Source organism: Lissotriton vulgaris, chromosome 7 (genome assembly GCF_964263255.1).
Source record: "Lissotriton vulgaris chromosome 7, aLisVul1.2, whole genome shotgun sequence".
NCBI lineage: Eukaryota > Metazoa > Chordata > Amphibia > Caudata > Salamandridae > Lissotriton > Lissotriton vulgaris.
The window spans coordinates 1,666,723,472-1,666,743,577 of record NC_141695.1 but is presented as its reverse complement, the minus strand read 5'-3'; the positions used below and the strand labels follow the sequence as shown (position 1 = coordinate 1,666,743,577).

At 46.6% G+C, this 20,106-nt stretch overlaps 1 protein-coding gene across 1 annotated transcript in view; it reads left to right on the top strand.

Annotated features, from left to right (window-relative positions):
* Positions 1-519: 519 nt before the first annotated feature.
* TM9SF4 (transmembrane 9 superfamily member 4) overlaps positions 520-20,106 on the top strand; it is a 124,088-nt gene continuing 104,501 nt past the window's right edge. Inside the window, exon 1 of the mRNA XM_086932675.1 lies at positions 520-961. Coding sequence (XP_086788801.1) covers positions 947-961 — 15 coding nt within the window. The 5' untranslated portion in view covers positions 520-946. The remainder of the gene's footprint in view (positions 962-20,106) is intronic.

The window sequence follows — 20,106 nt, the reverse complement described above, 5'->3', positions numbered from 1 at the left end:
ATCCTAAGTGACCCTCAGCTTTTTCTTCCTTTAAAAAAAATCATCTGGAACCAATTACAAGCACAGTGGGTCAGCACTAACAACTTGTCGCCATTGTTGTGAAGTATATAAAAATAAAGCTATTTATTTTTAGTGGCAAATTACAGACCCACTGGTGCAAGAGTACAGGACGTCCTGCTCCAGTAAACTCCAACATCTTCTGTCCCAGTTAAACAAACACAGTTGCATCATAGAATTCCACCCACATTACTGAACTCCAAATGTCATAGGAACAATTCTATGTTATGTCACAAGCAAGATGTAACTGGTTAATCACTGAATGAAATAACAAATACTGTCCAACTTACCACAATACCTTGCATCTAGTTTTCATGTAAACTGTGCATTATATATAATTGTCTGACTGTGAAAGACCGAAACAAAGTTACAGAATATTTTGATTTGTTTAGGCACGCCTTTGACCCCGCCCCTACGCTCACTTACCACGCCCCCTTTGCGCTGCAGCATCACAGTTCGACCACTCCTTATTATAGAAAGTTAAAGCTTCCCAGGTCCAAGCGCGGAGCTGATCTGGGCAAGGGTTTTGCTTTGCATTGTGCTACACATAGTCTTGAAGTTATAATAACTTAAACGTGACTACCAGTGCCACACTCCATTGCAAATAGTTGATTTACATGTGTGACCCGCAAGTGCCTTGAGAGCTTTATGCTGTGCTGTTGGCTGAAATAGACTGGTTGAAGGTGTCGCACATAACGCGGGTACATTATACAGCTTTTGTTATGTCAGCCTGGAGTGGAGAGCTGGTGCCAATACAGGACAATAAGATAAATCAGTAGCCCGTAGCTCAACCACCGATTCTACGCTCCGGCATGTTCCCATGGAGATAAACTAGTCTTGTGGGGGCGCGTCACTTCCGTAGACGTCAGTGGTGACACGTGGATCCAAGATGGCGGCAGCACTGGTGAGTAGCGGATATTCCGGGTCCAAGAGAGGGGAGGCCTTGGGGGCGGGAGGTTGGTCTGGGGGGTCCTCGCTGAGACCTCCTTCCCGGTCAGGGATGCAGAGTCCCCGGGAGGGAGAGCTGCGGGGGTCCTTAATCCCAGAGAGCGGCTTACGAGTGCTCACGCTCTTTGCTTGAACGGGCTTTCACTAGGAAGCTCAGCGAGCCGAAGAGGCTGTGTTTATGGAAGCATTCATTGGAGGGGGCTTTTATGAGAGAGTGCAGTGGGTTGTGAGACAACGAGAGCTGTCACTTTGCTGTGTCACTTGAGCAGAAACTTCAATAGAATTGCGAGGATATGTATTTGAGAGTTTTGAACAAGAGTTGTTACCGAGGGGAGGGAATGAAAGTTGCGGCTGCCTGTCATCAGTGTGGTTAAAGACTGTCGCTGAATTTGTCATAGACAAACTACCATTGAGGAGCAGTTTGTCACTGGGGGATCCGTCGCTGAAACTCTCTTAAGATTGAGTAGCCTGGTTGGGCGCTGTCAGCGAGAGGTCAGGACTCGCACTGAACTGACGGCGGTTGCCCCTGGTACATTGTGACTGTTTCATGAGATGCCTGGTATGAAGGACGACTACAGTCTTCGCCGAATTAGGGTGTGCCAATAAGGAACAGTTTATCTCATAAAGGGGGAGGCGGGGCTGTTGGGGGTTTATCGGGAAGTGGTGTTTAGCAACTAGAGAAGGGATCGTCTTGCGGGAGAATGAGTATTTTACATTAGAGAGCCCCTAAATATTCCCTGCCTTACAGGGTGGGACTTTTTGTTGAGACATAATGGAGCACGGAGACAAGTCTCGGGTGAAATAAGAACTGTGTATTAGAGAAAGGGGCTGACGGTAAAGGAAACAAATACCCGTCACATATTAAGTTAATTGTATTAATCGCTATCAAACAGTCCCTGTCATAAGGCTGAATTTCAGCTACTCATGAATATTCAGCCAACAGCACTAAACGTGCTCTTGTTGCCCCCTTTTTTCAGGGTATCACTATGGGTCTACAAATGTCAGTCTGCTTTTTATTGTTGGTGGAAATTCCAGTTCTCTCTGAATTTACCTACTTCGCTCAGGGTTAGTTGGCAGTTTTCCCCTTACACTAGGGCAGAGGTCTTCAAACTTTTGAATGCAGAGAACCATGTCAACATTTTAAGGTGTAAGGACCCCCTCCTGACAAAAATGTCTAAACCTGTAGGCAGGGCTACTGGAATTATGAGGCAGGTGAGGATCAAATTACACGACAGACTTGACTAAATTGTGTGGGAAGAAAATGTAAATGATGCTGCGTATTTTAGGATAGCATTGCTTCATTATTTTGACATTTTTTACACACAGTAACACTGAGGAAAGATTTCACCCCACCAGTACCAGTTTATAACCAAAATACAGCAATTAACATCAGAAAGATTCCTAGTCAACCTTTGTGAATGGTCTTCCACTCCGCAGGAATACATGCTGCCACATTAGAAAGCTTACCTGGCCCTGGCCGGAAGAAGCAGGGGTCCCTTAAAACCCTGGTGGTTTTGTGCAGAGTTAAGCAGTTTACCCATGCAGCTTTACTCTCACCCCCTCCCTTCCATTCTCCTCTCCTAACCCCGGATCCCTCTCTCACTTTGCAGGCCATTTTCTTTCACCCCTTTTTACAACTTCTGAACTCTCCTAATTCAACCTCTCACTTCACCTTTAATCATCTCTTGCCATTCTGTCTTTTCACTGCCCTCATCTCTAACAGTCTCTCGCATTTATCTCATGGCCTCTCTGGCCCCATCACCTGCTGTGCCCCTCAGCACTTCTCATTCACCTCGTCTCGCCATTCAAATTGTTGTCTATTTGTATCTTACACCTCTCCAGTCCCCCCATTCATCTTTCACATCTCCCCTTTGTTCTAACAGAATCCCTCACCTTTGGCTCACACTCACTTCTTGCGTGTCTACACTTCTCTTTGGCAATTCACATTTCTCCTCATCCCTGACCTCTTCAATCAAATTCTCTCACTCCCTTGCTGTCCTCTCATCTCTCCTCACCAAGAATACGGGTCAGACCCGTATGCTCCTCTCGGCCTGTGCCACTCTGCCTATTGTTCCCTAATTCAAGAAGGCATGAGTTGTCTGTCTTGCTGTTTTGGTGCAGGCAGCGCAGTTATGGAAGTTGTACCCTCCTTTGCTTAAAGTCACCAAGAATCTATTATCCTTTAGGAAGATACAAAAACCTCTCTATGTTCTGTAGGTTACCCCATTTGGCGGGTTCTCCTTCTGTGTGTTTCTCATTTGCCTTCAGGCAGCAGATTGTTATTAGCTCCAGGACATTTTTTGTTAACAGTAGCACACTACAAATGTAAATAATAATAGGCAGAAGCAGGGGAGTCACTAGACCAGCACTTTGGAGACGGGGGCTAACACTTCCAGCCAGGGCTGGTCCTAACACTGGTCGCACAAGGTGCAACCGTCTTTTTGGTTCCCCACCCTGTTTCCTCCTTGTCCATGAATTCCTTCACTGCCACTCACCAACAATGCACCTCGTCTCTCTATAACACCTTTCTGGCAAACATTTCACTTTTTTTTATTGCGCTACTCATAGTTTACTCACACTCCTTTCTGTGATCTGCATGGTACATATTCTTTGTAGCAGGCACATTAACCCTCTACATTGTGTGGGTGACAAGAGTGCCCATGTGATTGCACGGTGAGCAATGCAACAGTGTGAGAGTAGGGTCGGAGGAGTGAGGTGACATATGAATTTGGGTGCGGATGCAAGTTCTGAATGGGACGAATGAATGTGTGATTACTGATGGGCTTGTTTGAGTGAGTTGCATATTGAGCAGTAAGGGGGGCAGGTGAGTGAAGTGTCACATGAGTACAGGATGAGTAGTGTAGTCGTGACTGCAGGGTGAGGTATAGGGTGAACAGCGAAAGTGCATTGTGAGTGCAGAGTGATCACTGTGAGTGCAGGGTGAGCGTGAAAGTGAAGGGCGAGAATGAGGAGTGAGATGTCTGAATGCAGAGTGCATTCCCAGACACTTGAAGTAACTCAGCATGTTCTGGATGGCGGCGTAGGGTTTAAGATCTAGTTAAACTATTGCTTATATGGCATTAATCGGGGATTGAGGGTGGAGGAAATAAATAATGTGCTGATCCTGCAACAAACTTCCAGTCCCATGTTTAGGGTTGCCAGCTCATTATTTTGATGGCCAAGTCGGTACAAAAATAAGCAGTCACCTAAAGCTGTATTTTCAGCACTTATCTGTGCATACTTCGAACAGCAAATTTAAATAGAAAGCGCTTTTAATTGTGTTCTCGGGCTGCCTCAATTATCCAGGACTGATAATTAAAGAGAACAAAGACCGAAAAGTCACATATCTAATGCATACATACTTTTTATTTATAAGTCTATTTTTTTTATTGATTTATTTATTTGCATTTCAACAACTTACAATCAAGGAGCACAGAATTGCCACGTGTAAGACAATAATATCACAATAACTCTTTGTCATGGACACATTAATCAGAGGCTAAGGCATTACCCCCCACTCAGGCGATGATGTTGTCACATATACAATACACTTCCTCATCTCAGTTATCGTCAATACTCCCCGCTCCCACCTATTCGTCAGCAGCAAAAGTCTCATTCCAAGTTCTCTGATCCAGGGTCTCCACGTCAGTGTGTTGGGAATGGTCCTCCCGTGTACCCCCGTCTCTAAAACTGAGTGTGTGTCACTCTAATCACCATCACCCTGTACAGGCCTCCTCTCCAGGTACAGCGCCCAGTAGTTCTTAGGGCGGTTACGGGGAGGGAGGGGCTCACTATACAGTTCAGTTTGTGTGCAGCAATAAAACATGTCATTAGACCATCTAGCTAGTGTCTGGGTCGCCCCCGCATCCAGGTGAGCGCGGCGCATCGTTTGGCAACGAAAAAGGCCATGTCCACAAGCCTCCGTCGTGCAGGCGCAATATCCTTGGAATACCCCAGAAGTGCCAGTAGTGGGGATAGGGTCAACGACAGGTCGGTGACTCTATTCACCTCGTCATATACCGCACGCCAGAAGTCTGCGACTTTCGGGCAAAGCCAGGCCAGATGCAAAAGATCTGCAGTCTGTACCCTACATCTTTCACAACCAGGGCTCTCGTAAGCCATATCGGAACAAGCGCTCAGGGGTGTAATAGACCCTTTTAAGGAATTTAAAGTGCATTAGACGATGGCAGCCATTAAGGGACTCTCTCTTAACATTAGTGCAGCAGTATCTCCATTTTTCCTTAGGGAGGTCAGTGGCTAGATCAGTCTGCCTCGCTAGGCGGGGCTTAGCATACTGTGCCGTCCGCTCTGCTAGTGTGATGCGATATAGGCTCGAAATTAATTTAGCCGGTGTCTTAGCAGTGACTACGAAGTCATACGTCAAGACCGTTTGGGGTTCTGTCATATCCTCTCCTAGCAGCCCCTTCAAGGCATGCCTCACCCTATGGAACTGGAAGCCAGAAAGAAGCAGGGCTCCAGAGTCGTCCCCCGGATTTAAATTTTCCCAGGTGCAAGCCTTACCATTAGTGAAGAGGTCGCCCATGTTGATGAGGTTCAATTTAGTAAGGGCAGACAGTACACCTATATCCCTACAGGGACTAAGCCACGAGCACCAGGCCAATTTATACGTCTATTTAGTCTCAAGAGGAGTTCTTTGCAGGCTCTTTAAACAAAACACAGCAGGCATTTTTATTTTGGCAACCCTACTTTATATTTCTTTTCATGAAATGCATTCTCACACTACAGCAGTACATGTAAAATGCAAATGTAAGGAATAGGCAGAGTGGGGACCCAGGGGGTACTGGAACCAGGAAAAAAAGTAAGCCTCTGTAACCAGTTTACAAAGGTATGTAAATATGCAAATGGTCTTTAAAGACCTGTGAAAAACTCGGGCGTGCCAGAGATAAGACTCCAGACACTGCCCAGCTGAGCCCCCAGCAGCTCGAGTTGCACTGCAGCATCCCGGGCTGAGACACAGGACAGGTGAAGAGGGGGGCTGAAGCCCTTGGGCCTGGGCAGAAGTGTGACTGGGAAGCCGCGACCCCCTTTGCATCGCTCCACAGCCCCCCTGGGGGTCGCGCTCCAAACTTTGAAGACCCCTGCACTTGGGTGTGCCAAGGTGTTAGTTGCTTGTCACTGGGGAAGGTGGTGTCACCAAGGAAGGAGAAAGAATGTATATGACACGGAGGAGCTTGCTGAGGGGGTCTTTCGCCAAGAGATGAGGTATAGGTGCATAACAGCGGGCGGGAAGGGCTTGGATTTGATTGGGGAGTTGTAATTCAGACAGAAAGGTAGTGGTCCTGTCGTTTAAGAGAAGGAGTGAAGATCCAGTCATGGAGGAAGGAGGCAGATGTCACTGTAAAAGAGAAGAAGGCACCTACCATTGGGTAACAGGCCCTACAAATGGGGATAAGCTTGGCTAGGGATGAGATCAGAGAGGCCCTTCGCTGACATAAAGGGTGATGCTCTACTGCTAATATGCCAGGAAGTAAGGATAGACCTTGTCGTCGAGGAGGTAGACCCCTAACTTCAGTGGTAGTGGAGGCATTCATCTGAGAAGGGGCCCCATGATTGTGGCATTGAGTACTGGCACAGATTCCAGAAGAGGAGATTGTATTTCTGTTGTCAGACTCTAGATGAGCCCCAGAATCCATCTGTACAGGTTATTCCAAAACTGTGGTGTAGAATCCCTTCCAGCTGTAGTCTTTGAGGACAATGCAGTTTAACGAAGACAACTTCTTTATTCTGTCTCTAGTTACATGATCAAGTGAGACGAAGCATACTTCTGACCTCAACTAGGGACCCTTGTCCTACTAAATTTGCATGACGTCTCCCATTGCTATACTCTATGGAGAAGCACTCTCATTTATCTTCCAAACATTGCTCCTTGCATGAAAATAAATCACCTCCTCTCTCTCATTCGGCTTCAGAGTTATTGGGATCAAAATTGCTGCGCCTGTACTTGTGTGGACATTTCGTCGTGTTTTATTGCTCCATCCAGGTCACCAGAACATTTTTTAATCCCTCTTTCCCTAACTTAGTGGACGTTAAGCCATTGCTCCCACCATCATCGCAAAGGTAATTGGCTGCACTTGCTCTACAGCATTACCTTTTAACATGACACTTTCTCTGAAACAGTGCTGTCAATTTTTGGTTAAGGCATGAAAGTGATGGATGGTAATGCTTAATATGAAGCAAACGCAAGGAAATGATGGACGGAGCACTGAAACTTTCCAGTCACGGATCTGGGTTGAATCCATCATCGTTCTTTAGCTCCCTTCCCCACCTCAGTTCAGACCCAGCTATATTCAGATCAGTCTTGACCCTGTGCCTCATGGGAACAGTCCAGCCCGAACTGCCAAGCCAGGTCTTCCCTGAACCAGAAACAAGCATCCAGGCTAGCTTGAATCCAGTGGCAAAGTGAGCAAGGGACCCACGCCTGGCATACCCTGCCTACTTAGGGCAAACAAAGCAAACTCAAGGACATGATTGACGGAGCGCTGAAACTTTTCAGACACTCACACCCAGTCACAGATCTGGGTTGAATCCATCATCGTTCTTTAGCTCACTTCGCCACCTCAGTTCAGACCCAATTAATATTACCTATTATAATTACTCTCAATTGGTTATATTTTGTTAAGATTTTCATTGGCATTGGAAGTAGGGATCAGTCTTATGCAAGTCATTATAGGCCGCACACCAAAATGGGCAGTTCATTTTGAACTGCTAGTGCATGACCCCCCTAAAGTAGAAGCAACAAAATAGTTCCTACTTGAGAATCATTATTCACATTAAGAAAGAATACATTGTAACACTTGTTGCAAACAGTTCCTATGTTATATTGTAGACTAAAGAACATGAGGAAATACATCTAGGCTACTCAATGTAAGTGGAAAATTGACACCAGGCAATAGTATGATATATTTTAGAAATAATACAAATAATTTGTCCCAGAGTTTTCTATTTTCTATACAGGTGGTAAATTTTTCTGGGCAAATGACCAAACACATCTTTGTAACTGAGTGATTACGATAGAATGAGCCTCTTGTATAATGTTGTTTCACCACTTTTTGGCCAATCAGCTAGTCATCCGAATAACAAAAAGGACAGCATTTCTAAAAAAAAAAACTTTAAAACATAATATACATTTTTTTTTTACTTTGAGGTAAAATAAGTAGTGCAAGCATGTGTCCAAGTGGAATACAGGAAAACTTGATTATCTATATATTTGATTGCTAAAAGACCAAAAGCTTGTACGTTAACCAAGGGACTAGAACAACCTGATGACATTTGCTAGGAATTATACAAAAAAATGCTTACTTCCCAATTATTTGTAGCTAAAAAATTGTGTAAAAAACTGGGATATGCGGGTCTTAGATTTTTTTTTTTGCATGGAAAGCTAAATAAACATCCTAGTGCAGAATTGACAAACCATTTCTTCATGTATAAAAAAGGAGATAAACTCTTACTTTCACCTCTACCAACAGTACAAGTCTGATTCAGAGCTCAAGGCTCACTGATGTAAAGCTAGAAATGGGGGCACACCTTCACATACCACCTGGCAATGGAAGTGCAAGTATGTGTCAACAAAAGGATGAGTAAAGATGGCCAATACATGGTGTGTCAGCGAGATGTGGTCAAACGGCATTGGGGGTTCCATGTTGGGGGAAAATGAGTCTGATAAATTGCAGAAAAATTCAGTGTGGAATGAGGTGAATGCGACACAAGATGTTTGGAAAAATTGGAGAGCATATTTAGAAAAAAATGCTAACAAGGTTTTGGTATAGCAAAAAACAGTGCATATCAAGTGCAAACATTGATTTCGAATAAAGAGAATCTAAAATCACCCTGGAACTTACAAATGGTAAATTATTGATAGCATGTAAAACTCAAGTAGTGAAGGCACTTGTAAATTATACCCTTCAGTTCATATGTAGAATTCAAATGATATAGAATCCAGATTTTAAGTAAAGTCACACAAAGACATCCTAGGAAAATCATGCTATGTAATTCTTCAATTTCGTTGAGTCTTTGTGATATTAGTATCCAGGATTTTCATCCAAAGGCATTTCTTTCCTGGTGAGATGCAAGGCAAAAACTCCTCCTCTAGGTGGTCTTTGTACAGCGTTAGTTACTTGCCAGGTCATGATTTCTTTACCATGTCCTGCTTGTGTGTAGTGTGTGTATGAGGTAATTTGATGTCTTTCATGAATCCTACTCAAGTGATATGAAATCCTAAGGTGTACTTTTTACTTGGTTTGACCTACATATATAAGTTGATATGGACCCCCAAATAAAGTCTATTACCTTGTCGGTGTTGCAGTTCAAATAAAAACACTATAAAAGGTTTTGCTTCATGATTTAGAAATTTGGTGTTGATGGTAAAGTCACTGCCCAGACAGCTAACACATTTATGGTGTCCAACAGCAAGTGGGAGCCCTGAGTCCTCACAGGGAAAATATTCCACATTTGGAATTGGGTGCAATGTGCCTCATTGGTAATAACATTTCTTTGTATAGAGCATCTAATGAGCCATGTGATTAGCCCAATTTAATAATTAGTGACCCAAAGTTTGAGTTTTTGTCAAGAAACATTCCTTGAAAGTAGTTTCTTCACATAGTGAGAAATTGATCATAAGGAAAATTCTGTCTGAGCGGGATGTAAACTCTGTACAGTAGGATGGACGTACTATTTATTCTCAATGGGTTTTCATAACTGACTGTTCAGTGATTTCCCTTCAGCAACCCTGATGTGCGGTCATGATCATTTATTGCACATTGAGAACAGAGTGAGTGAAAAATAGATTATTACAACATTAATTTAGCCATATGACAGAAGCTTCTGAGGTTTGTCTTATGACTGACACGATCACAAAGAAATCATCAGTGTGTTGTAACCAACACCTGATACTCTGAAAGAACGGATTGGTTCTCGCCTCATATAAATTGTTTTTCTAAATTGTTCATGTGTACACTGCTAAACTTGAATTAAAAAAGCTCCCATTGAGGTACTCGTAATCTGTTAAACACATTAAACAAACATTAGCAAAGCCAATCGGTCTCGCCGAGGCTAAAGGAAAGGAGTGTTGGTAAGTTACTTTAAGCGTACACATATGTCCAGATAGACACTTGCATTTCCGAACAATTTAAATATGCCAACGGTAACTTGTCTTTTTATTTACCACTTCATACAGTGCAAATATTAGATGTTGTTGTTTCACGTGTGCATAGTTATTGCATTCATAATGTGCTCCATCACTTATAAGCTAAATTCACTAGGAGCAAGTGAACAATTCCGTACTTAATTTCGAAACAAATTTAACTTCCATTAGGAGGATGACAAAGTCGGCATTGCAGGGATTCGAACCCATGACCTGCTCATCACCACATTGTTCTAAGTGACGAGTTAAAACTCCTCGAGCAATCCCTCGTGTATGCCAACAGATGATTTTACAGCATTTAGAAACGAGCATTGGCATAGATAATAGGTCTCACCTTTGGTACCTTGTAGGTGTTAAGCGATAAAGCAAATAACTCTGGTCTGTGTAATGATCAAAGAGTGGTTTAGTAGTATGGAGTTAACGGTCAAATATACGAACACGTTCGCAGAATGCATTGCAATGCTACAGCATGCCCTGCTCATAGTGAATGGTATTTACAACAAGGGGTGGTGAGGGACAGAGTCTCTGAATTAAGCAGAAAGCTCTCACCCAGTCAAGAGGTCAGGGCTAGATCCAACACTGTTTTTTAGCTCACTGCACCATCCCAGTTTCAGAACCTGGCTGTATGCAAATTAGTCTGTTCCTGTCCCAGTGCATGATGGGAACAGGGCAAACCAAACTACAAAAGCCAATTCTTACACTGGGAAGGAAACAAGCTCCCGGGGACCGGTTTCTGGCATTACAGCCGTCTTCGGCCCGGTTTGCTTGAATCCTGATGGTGCAATGAGCAAGGGTCTCACATCTGAGAATACCCTTCCACGCTTAGGGTGGACAAAAATATTTACAACAAGGGGTGGTGAGGGACAGAGTCTCTGAATTAAGCAGAAAGCTCTCACCCAGTCAAGAGGTCAGGGCTAGATCCAACACCGGTTTTTAGCTCACTGCACCATCCCAGTTTCAGAACCTGGCTGTATGCAAATTAGTCTGTTCCTGTCCCAGTGCATGATGGGAACAGGGCAAACCAAACTACAAAAGCCAATTCTTACACTGGGAAGGAGACAAGCTCCCGGGGACCGGTTTCTGGCATTACAGCCGTCTTCGGCCCGGTTTGCTTGAATCCTGATGGTGCAATGAGCAAGGGTCTCACATCTGAGAATACCCTTCCACGCTTAGGGTGGACAAAAATATTTACAACAAGGGGTGGTGAGGGACAGAGTCTCTGAATTAAGCAGAAAGCTCTCACCCAGTCAAGGTCAGGGCTAGATCCAACACCGTTTTTTAGCTCACTGCACCATCCCAGTTTCAGAACCTGGCTGTATGCAAATTAGTCTGTTCCTGTCCCAGTGCATGATGGGAACAGGGCAAACCAAACTACAAAAGCCAATTCTTACACTGGGAAGGAAACAAGCTCCCGGGGACCGGTTTCTGGCATTACAGCCGTCTTCGGCCCGGTTTGCTTGAATCCTGATGGTGCAATGAGCAAGGGTCTCACATCTGAGAATACCCTTCCACGCTTAGGGTGGACAAAAATATTTACAACAAGGGGTGGTGAGGGACAGAGTCTCTGAATTAAGCAGAAAGCTCTCACCCAGTCAAGAGGTCAGGGCTAGATCCAACACCGTTTTTTAGCTCACTGCACCATCCCAGTTTCAGAACCTGGCTGTATGCAAATTAGTCTGTTCCTGTCCCAGTGCATGATGGGAACAGGGCAAACCAAACTACAAAAGCCAATTCTTACACTGGGAAGGAGACAAGCTCCCGGGGACCGGTTTCTGGCATTACAGCCGTCTTCGGCCCGGTTTGCTTGAATCCTGATGGTGCAATGAGCAAGGGTCTCACATCTGAGAATACCCTTCCACGCTTAGGGTGGACAAAAATATTTACAACAAGGGGTGGTGAGGGACAGAGTCTCTGAATTAAGCAGAAAGCTCTCACCCAGTCAAGAGGTCAGGGCTAGATCCAACACCGTTTTTTAGCTCACTGCACCATCCCAGTTTCAGAACCTGGCTGTATGCAAATTAGTCTGTTCCTGTCCCAGTGCATGATGGGAACAGGGCAAACCAAACTACAAAAGCCAATTCTTACACTGGGAAGGAAACAAGCTCCCGGGGACCGGTTTCTGGCATTACAGCCGTCTTCGGCCCGGTTTGCTTGAATCCTGATGGTGCAATGAGCAAGGGTCTCACATCTGAGAATACCCTTCCACGCTTAGGGTGGACAAAAATATTTACAACAAGGGGTGGTGAGGGACAGAGTCTCTGAATTAAGCAGAAAGCTCTCACCCAGTCAAGAGGTCAGGGCTAGATCCAACACCGTTTTTTAGCTCACTGCACCATCCCAGTTTCAGAACCTGGCTGTATGCAAATTAGTCTGTTCCTGTCCCAGTGCATGATGGGAACAGGGCAAACCAAACTACAAAAGCCAATTCTTACACTGGGAAGGAAACAAGCTCCCGGGGACCGGTTTCTGGCATTACAGCCGTCTTTGGCCCGGTTTGCTTGAATCCTGATGGTGCAATGAGCAAGGGTCTCACATCTGAGAATACCCTTCCACGCTTAGGGTGGACACAAATATTTACAACAAGGGGTGGTGAGGAATTGGCTTGGTAGTTTAGTCTGCCCTGTTCCCATGATGCACTGGGCCAGGGACAGACTGATTTGCATATAGCCAGGTTCTGAGCTGGGATGGGGCAGTGAGATAAATAAAGGTGATGGATCAAGCCCTGATCTTTGGACTGGGTAAGAGTGGTCTGTTTAACTCAGACACTCTGTTCATCACCACTCCCCTTTTTGTAAATCCTAGTGAATGGTAGTTAGGATAAAATTTCATATGCCACAAACAGCCTTCCCTGGTGTTGCTCACTCACTGTTTTCCCTAGATGAAGCAATTTAGACCTCTATACTTGAAATTCCTTTTGAAGTCAACATGGCAATGCTACTTCAGCAGAATGAAGATACTGGGATTTTACAAGTGGAGGTGTGAGCATGGAATAGGCAGCCTGGCTCCATCTGTGCAGGAGGAAGCATGAGCAAGGCAGGCGAGACTGCCTGGTTACAGTGGCCTGTGCAGGGAGTGGGAAGAGGAGTGAGCAGTGCATTGACTTGCAGGAGACAGCCTTGCTACACTGGCCTGTGCAGGTAGCAGAAAGAGATGTGAGCGAGGCAGGAGAGACAGTCTGGCTACACTGGCCTGTGAAGGGAGTGGGGAGAGGAGTGAGCAGTGCAGGGACATGCAGGAGAATGGCTATGTTAATACCAGTGCTGTATGGCAACATACCCTGGCTAAGTTACCACTATCCAAGAACCCTTGTCACAGGGCTTCTCCACTCATTGCACGTCACCTGACTGGATCCAACATGGCCCATATCAGGAGATTGAGCATCCATCTAAGCTCCACATCTATATTGGTTTATATCCTGCTCGAGGCTAGGGGCAGCTGAAACACCGAAGAAAAGGATTTGATCACTGAACAGAGTGCTGGGAGCAGTTCTTATCCCAGCTTAACGTCTTGACAACACTTTGTGTCCCTCGAACAATCACTGCATCTCACTGCTCGGCCAAAACTGTCAGCACTTTGAAACGGTACTCTAAACACTGGTTTCTAGCACTAGAAACATGAGCACAGTGAGTGTAAATTGACACCAAAACGGCCCAAATTGAGGGCAAATCTCTGAAACGAGGCTCCGGAGATTTATGGTTGTAAATTGTCCGCAGAAATTGTTCCAGACGTTTTTTACCACTGAAATCAAACGAGTGCCTGTCTTGCTGACCTCATTCTGAACATGATTCAAATTGGGGTGAAGTATTTGAAGCTGAAGATTTGAACACATTTATGGAACTAGCTCATTATTTGATGAAATGTATGTTTAGAAGCCATGCAGGTAGGAAGTCCCCCATGTTTTTAAAACGTGTTGCTTTTGTCTAATTTATAATGGCCAACAGCATGAATGAGTTAATGCTATTTACTGAGAGGAGCCAGCAACGCCATGAAGACTCTTCACTGTTGAAACACTGCAGACTGGATGGAAGTAGTCAGAGGGAGGCCATGATGACGGGGGCACATGTGCTACCGTTTACTGCTGTGTGACAGCATGCAGGGGTGGAGGGTAGAGCATGAGGTTATGAGGGTGCTAATAGTTTCCTTACGGGCACACCAGGGCAGGTGGAGGAAGTAGGCTGTTGAAGGTGTGTGGCTGCCCCTCGTCTTCCAACTGTGCCGGGTAGGAGAGCCCTAGTCTTTTCCATGACTCTATGTCCAGGGGTTTCCCTCTGTATTTAATCTTGGGGGTTTGCCCAGAGGGTTTCCCAGTACGAGTTTTTAATGCTGTGTTCGAGTTTCTGGTCTACCTTGAGAAGCGTGTGTCAAGTGGTTTTAAATATCTGTTATTCTTTTGTGCCTGCTTGTTTGCTTGTTAGCGGTGAGGAGAGCCAAGGGTCAGTGTTGTTTCGAATGGCCTTCTCGATAGAGAGCCTGGTTGGGGTGTATTTATGGTTCGGTAAGATCCAGTACATTTCTTGTCTAGCTATGAGGACCGTCTGGAATGCCTTGAGGTCTGCCATGTTTAGTCCTCCTAGCCTCTTCTCTAGTCTTAGTTTTGGGAGGCTTATTCTAGGTTTTTTGTCTCGCCATATAAATTTCTTTATCATTTGGTCTACCTTCCAGTGGAATTTTGTCTGAGAGTGAGGGGAAGCATTTCTGCTAGGTAATTTACTACTGGAGTGATCATCATCTTTATGGTGTCTATTCTCCCCCACCAGGTGATGAACTTGGGCGACCAGGTTTCCAGGAGCCCTTTGATCTTTTCCAGGGTTACTTTCTCATTCTGCTCGAGAGTGGTCTTCAGGTTCTTCCCAAATTGGATCCCTAGGTATTTAACCAACCCTGGTTGCCAGGCTAACCCTGAGTCGCCTATTACCTCTCTGGTTGTGTGTATGTTAAGGGGCACCCATTCTGATTTGTCTCTGTTAAGTTTGTATCCGGAGTGGTTAGAGTACCTCTCTATGGTGTCCATGAGTGCTGTTATAGAATGATCTGGGTCCTCTGTCATTATGAGTATGTCGTCTGCGTAGGCTGCAAGTTTGGCTGTGGTCTTGTTGATGGTTACTCTCACCATATCTCTGTTTGCTAGGATGTCTTTAATCAGGGGTTCGAGTGCTAGTAGGAACAGCGCCGGGGATAGGGGGAAGCCTTGCCTCGTTCCCCGCTGGAGGCTGAATTGGTTTGATGTTGACCCATTAATAGCGATCTGTGCTTTGGGGCTTTTATATAGTGCCATTACTTTCCACGTGAAGCTTTCTCCCAGATTGCATGCTTGCATACTCTGTTCTATGAATTTCCACGACACTCTGTCGAAGGCCTTTTCTGCGTCGAGCGTGATTGCTACCACCGGTTTGGCCGATTTGGAGGAGTGCTCTATGACAAGGGGAAGGAGTCTTGTGTTGTCATGAGACATGCGTGTTTTCAGATAGCCTACCTGTGTTTCCAATCAGCTGTGGGAGCACGTTGTTTAATCTTGTGGCTATGATTTTGGCATATATCTTGCAGTCTTTGTTGATAAGTGAAATGGAGCAATAGTTTTTGGGCCGCTGTGTGTCTTTGCCTTCCTTGGGCATGACAATTATGTTTGCTTGTGACATAGATTCTGTTACCTCCCCCTCCCTTTCGCAGTGGTTGAAGACTTTTTTTTTTTTTATGACCGGGAAGAGCTGATTTTTAGGTCTCGCTCGAGACCTATTGCTGCCGAGTTGCTTGCCAAGGGAGATAGACCTGGGCTCGAGCGACGATTGCACATCGTGGACGTGCATGCCCAGCCTCCCGGAGCCGAGCTCATCTCCAAAAAGTCAGCCATGCCGCTCTCAGTCGCTCGCTCACGCGCACACACACATGCACACCCCCCCCCCCCCCCCCCCCCCCCCCCCCAACCTACTCAGGGGCCCACGCCATCAGCACTAACCAGTATTGAAAACGCAGCACGGGCCCGGTGTAGAGAGGCACGGCAGGCTGCCTCCGTATCTCCCGTGGTTCCTCTCTTTCTGGTGTGACCACATCCTTCTTTGCCCATATACATATCTCGTAGGGTCAAGGCGCTGAACAGAAGCACCGCAGCAACCAGCCCTGAGTGAACGAACTCAGCCATACTGCCTGACCACCGGCATCATCATCTGACAAAGAAACGTCACTTCCGCTCTGACAGTACAAGACACATAAGTAAAATTCGTGCAGTACCCCTGGGGTACTGTGAATGGTAAACTGCCTTGGATATAGCTGGTGAGATTTTCCTCTTACCGTTTAGGTTATACCTAAGCTGTCGAAAGGTACGCCTTCCACATAGGCCAGGAGTTGCTTCAGAGGAAAAATAATTCCATCCCCTTTGAAATTCGCTGAATGCTTTTAAATTTTTTATCGAATTTCCTAGGATCAGATCTGCTTTCGTCTTTTTCCTGTTAGCATTGATTCATAAATTAGCTAAGGTTAGGCAGTTACTGGGCAAGCAGAAACAAAGTTCACGTAAACAACGTAAAATAAAAAGAATACAAGGAAATTAAATGGACATGTAGAGAAATATTTGGCTTTTGAGCCCGCTTTTGTGATCCCCAAATCTATTAGAGGAGACAACAGTGGAAGTAGGGGAACTGTTGGAGAATCAGAGGCCGCTTTGACAGGCCACACTGCAGCACCGCGGGGCGAGGAAAGACTACAGGCTTCACTCGCAGGAGACTGAGTTACACTTCTGAAGTGAGGAAACACCGAGGCTGAGCCGTGTCACTCGGAGCGCGACTGCTGAACACTTTTGACGTTCTTGGCTGAACTCTCCTCCCTCCCAGCGACCCGTGTGATGCGTCCCGTGGGGTCCTGCTGCGGGGCAACAGGTGGAAGAGAGAGCCCGTGGGAGTGAAGTGGGGTCCGGCCGGCACTGCATGGATCCTCTCCCGAGCTTATACCCGCCAGAATGCATGACCTGCCCCGGGAGGTAAAACGGGACCGCAACTTCCCAGGAGGGTATTTATTTAGTTAATGCGATTTTCTATAGCACGAAGATTACCCGAAGGTGTCAGAGCGCTTTACAAAAGAACCAGTTGTGATACATAAGGATTTAGGATTACATGAGTTCCATAAAAGATACAAACAGGAATTTTTTGTGCAAATGTACAAGTTGTAAAGTCACACAGGGCCCTGCGCCATCCTCGTATGCACTGCCCCCCCCCCCTTCCCACAAAGTCTTTTCAAACCTGCTCCACCATCGAGATAGACTGTGCCACGAAGCCTGCTGTACCGTAGACTCCCTGCCTCCACTCGCACCCTACCACCCACCCTCCCGATCCCCGCATACTGCCAACCACCCCAACACCTGCCGCTCAGGGGGTTCCCAAAGCTTGACCTCTGCTAACAATGTGGGGATTTACATTTCACTTCAGAGCAAGTGATATAAGTCCGGGTAAGACAAACATTACACCTCAGGTGTGGGGAACTGGCGAGAGCCAACTTACAAACTAGTTGGCAGCTCTGCTTATGGTGCGTTCAGAAGCCACAACAAACCCCACTGACATCTGCAGCTGGCAACAGAAGGGCAATCCATCTCCAGGGGAGATATAACTCACATCCCCGGCAGGTGGGAATCTCGGCAGCCGCTCCCACATCGCTTTCGCTTAGTTTAAGTCTACGTCCTCCATGTACACGTACGTGTGTGTGTTTAAAACATCAATATATACGTTTATGTTCTCAATTATTAATTTATTCTTTCTTTCTTTCTTTCTTTCTTTCTTCAGTACTTTTCATGTCCTCACTTTCTTTTTAGGGCTCGCCTGGCGATGCAGCGCAAAGCGCTGCCGCTAGCGAGCCTTGTTGCCTCCCCAAGTGGTACAGACCGGTGCACGAGCAGACCCCGGTCTGTGAACGCGCCAGCCGCAGGGAATGCCAACGTGCACGCTCACGGCGTCACGCTCCTGCCCTCCTGCGTCTCTTCCAAGGCGCGCTCCAGGCCGACTTGTTTAAAGTGGACTTTATATCCGGAGCACAGAGCGGGAGGACTCCAAATAAGCGTATATATTTTATTTATTATAAAAGTTGCATGTTTCATTTTGATATTGTTTCTTTTATTTACAGGGTGCTTGCGATGCCCGCAAGGCCCCCGCATCCCACACTCACTACCCCGTTGCCACTTCTCCCTCCCAACCTCGTAAAGCACCGAGCGCCCGCTCTCTGTCACCACCAGAGGCCCGGAAGGCCCCTGCCGCTCGCAGTGTGCTGCGCGGAAGGCTCCTGCCGCCCGCTCCGGTTATGAAGGCCTCTTTAATTATCTAAAAACAGCCCCGGGCCACTTTAAGAGCTGGCGTTACTGCCAGAGGCGTGAATAGGTTGAGCTTTAAAAGCCTTAATTGCCAAAGACTCGAAGATTTTCAGCTCCAGGGGGCGCGGAGCTTGGGAACTGGGCTGATTAGGGTCTAGTAATGTAACCGCTTTGTATGAAAGGGTAATCATCAGCGCAGATTTAAAGAGGAGGCCCATCCTAAACACAGCAGAGAGACAAACACAGCGATGGGTCTCCGCGAGTTTACTGAACTGCTGCTGAAAACGTGCCCAGGGATATTCTCTAAGAAGGACCAGGCTTGCCAGCAATTGCTATCCGAATATGCTGTGGAGGAGGTTGACTTTTCAAAAATTGTGCGAGTTCATTTCGTCCAACGAGTCCAAAGAGATGGGCAATGCATTTCATGAATCTGTATTTACTTTGCTGCTCATCGTTTTCGGCCTGATGAGTGCCTGCTCCTGGACAACTTGGACACCCCACACCACTCCGGGGGGGCCAAGGCCGAAGGATTTCAGGGGCGCATTTCACTGGGTCAGCAGTTCATTGTTCATCCTGTTCTTTCGCCTCATGCACAGCTAAACCGGCCTGTCTTTATTTTACGGGGAGTGGGTAAGCTTTCCCCTCTAGGAGCACATAAGTTCGGTGGTTGAACACTTCTGAGCTCGAATGGCTGCTGCTAAAACGGCAAAGAAAGCTCACACTGCCTCAGGAAGGGCGAGGGGCCCCGTGGCACAGGGATTTCCCCTTCCCGAGAGACCCTGAGGGCCCCAGTGGCCCTGAGTAGGGATTATTACCCGGGAGGGAGGATCAGGGGTTGCAGCACAACCGGTTCTGATTCTGGGGGACTGAAGGGGCCCATGAGGGGCCCTCGCTTAAGGACACAGGGTGCCCGTCACCACGGAGTCCGTATGTGGCCACGCACAGGCTGCGCAGCGGGTTGTGTGCTGGCTGCATGGTGTGTGAGAGTTCGGCTCACCCTTGCACCAAGGGAAGCTAGGGGCTTGGCTCCATTGTTCCCCTGGGTGCAGCAGTTATTGCCCGCGCCCCACACTTCTCGAGCATAAAACCCCCTGACCCGTCTCGCCACAGACGCGCCTGGTATGCCCCTGGCTCTCTGCTGCTCACACTGTGTGGCGCAGCTGCATTAGCCCTCTCCTCAGGGGCTCGTTTTTTGGGCCCGCTGGTTTAAACATGCCAATCTGAAATGGATTGATGAGAATGATGCGTCCGTGAACCTCACACATGCAGGCTAGAGCGGGCGACTTTGGAGCTGGGGAACCAGGTTGAGTCTGGCAAGAGACTCACTCATCCTGTGATCCTGGGCGAACCTCTTAATATTCCCGGGCCTAAAAATGAATGTGTCCGTCTGTAATGCAACTGGTGCACATATAAAACATTTTGATGCCTTCGGTTCGAGTTCGCTCTATTTAAAACTGCAAAGAAAAGAAGAGGAGGTCGTTTTGTGGATGTGATTTCAAACCCTCCTCGTTCCACAGCCCCACTGTCGTGGGTATTGTGATACAGAGAGACTGGTACGGAATCAGTCTGCCACCCACGACAGAGGAGACCGGTAAGCAGAACGACAGACTTGGTCAGAGAGTGCTGCCCAAGCCTATGCCCTGCTTCTGTAGAA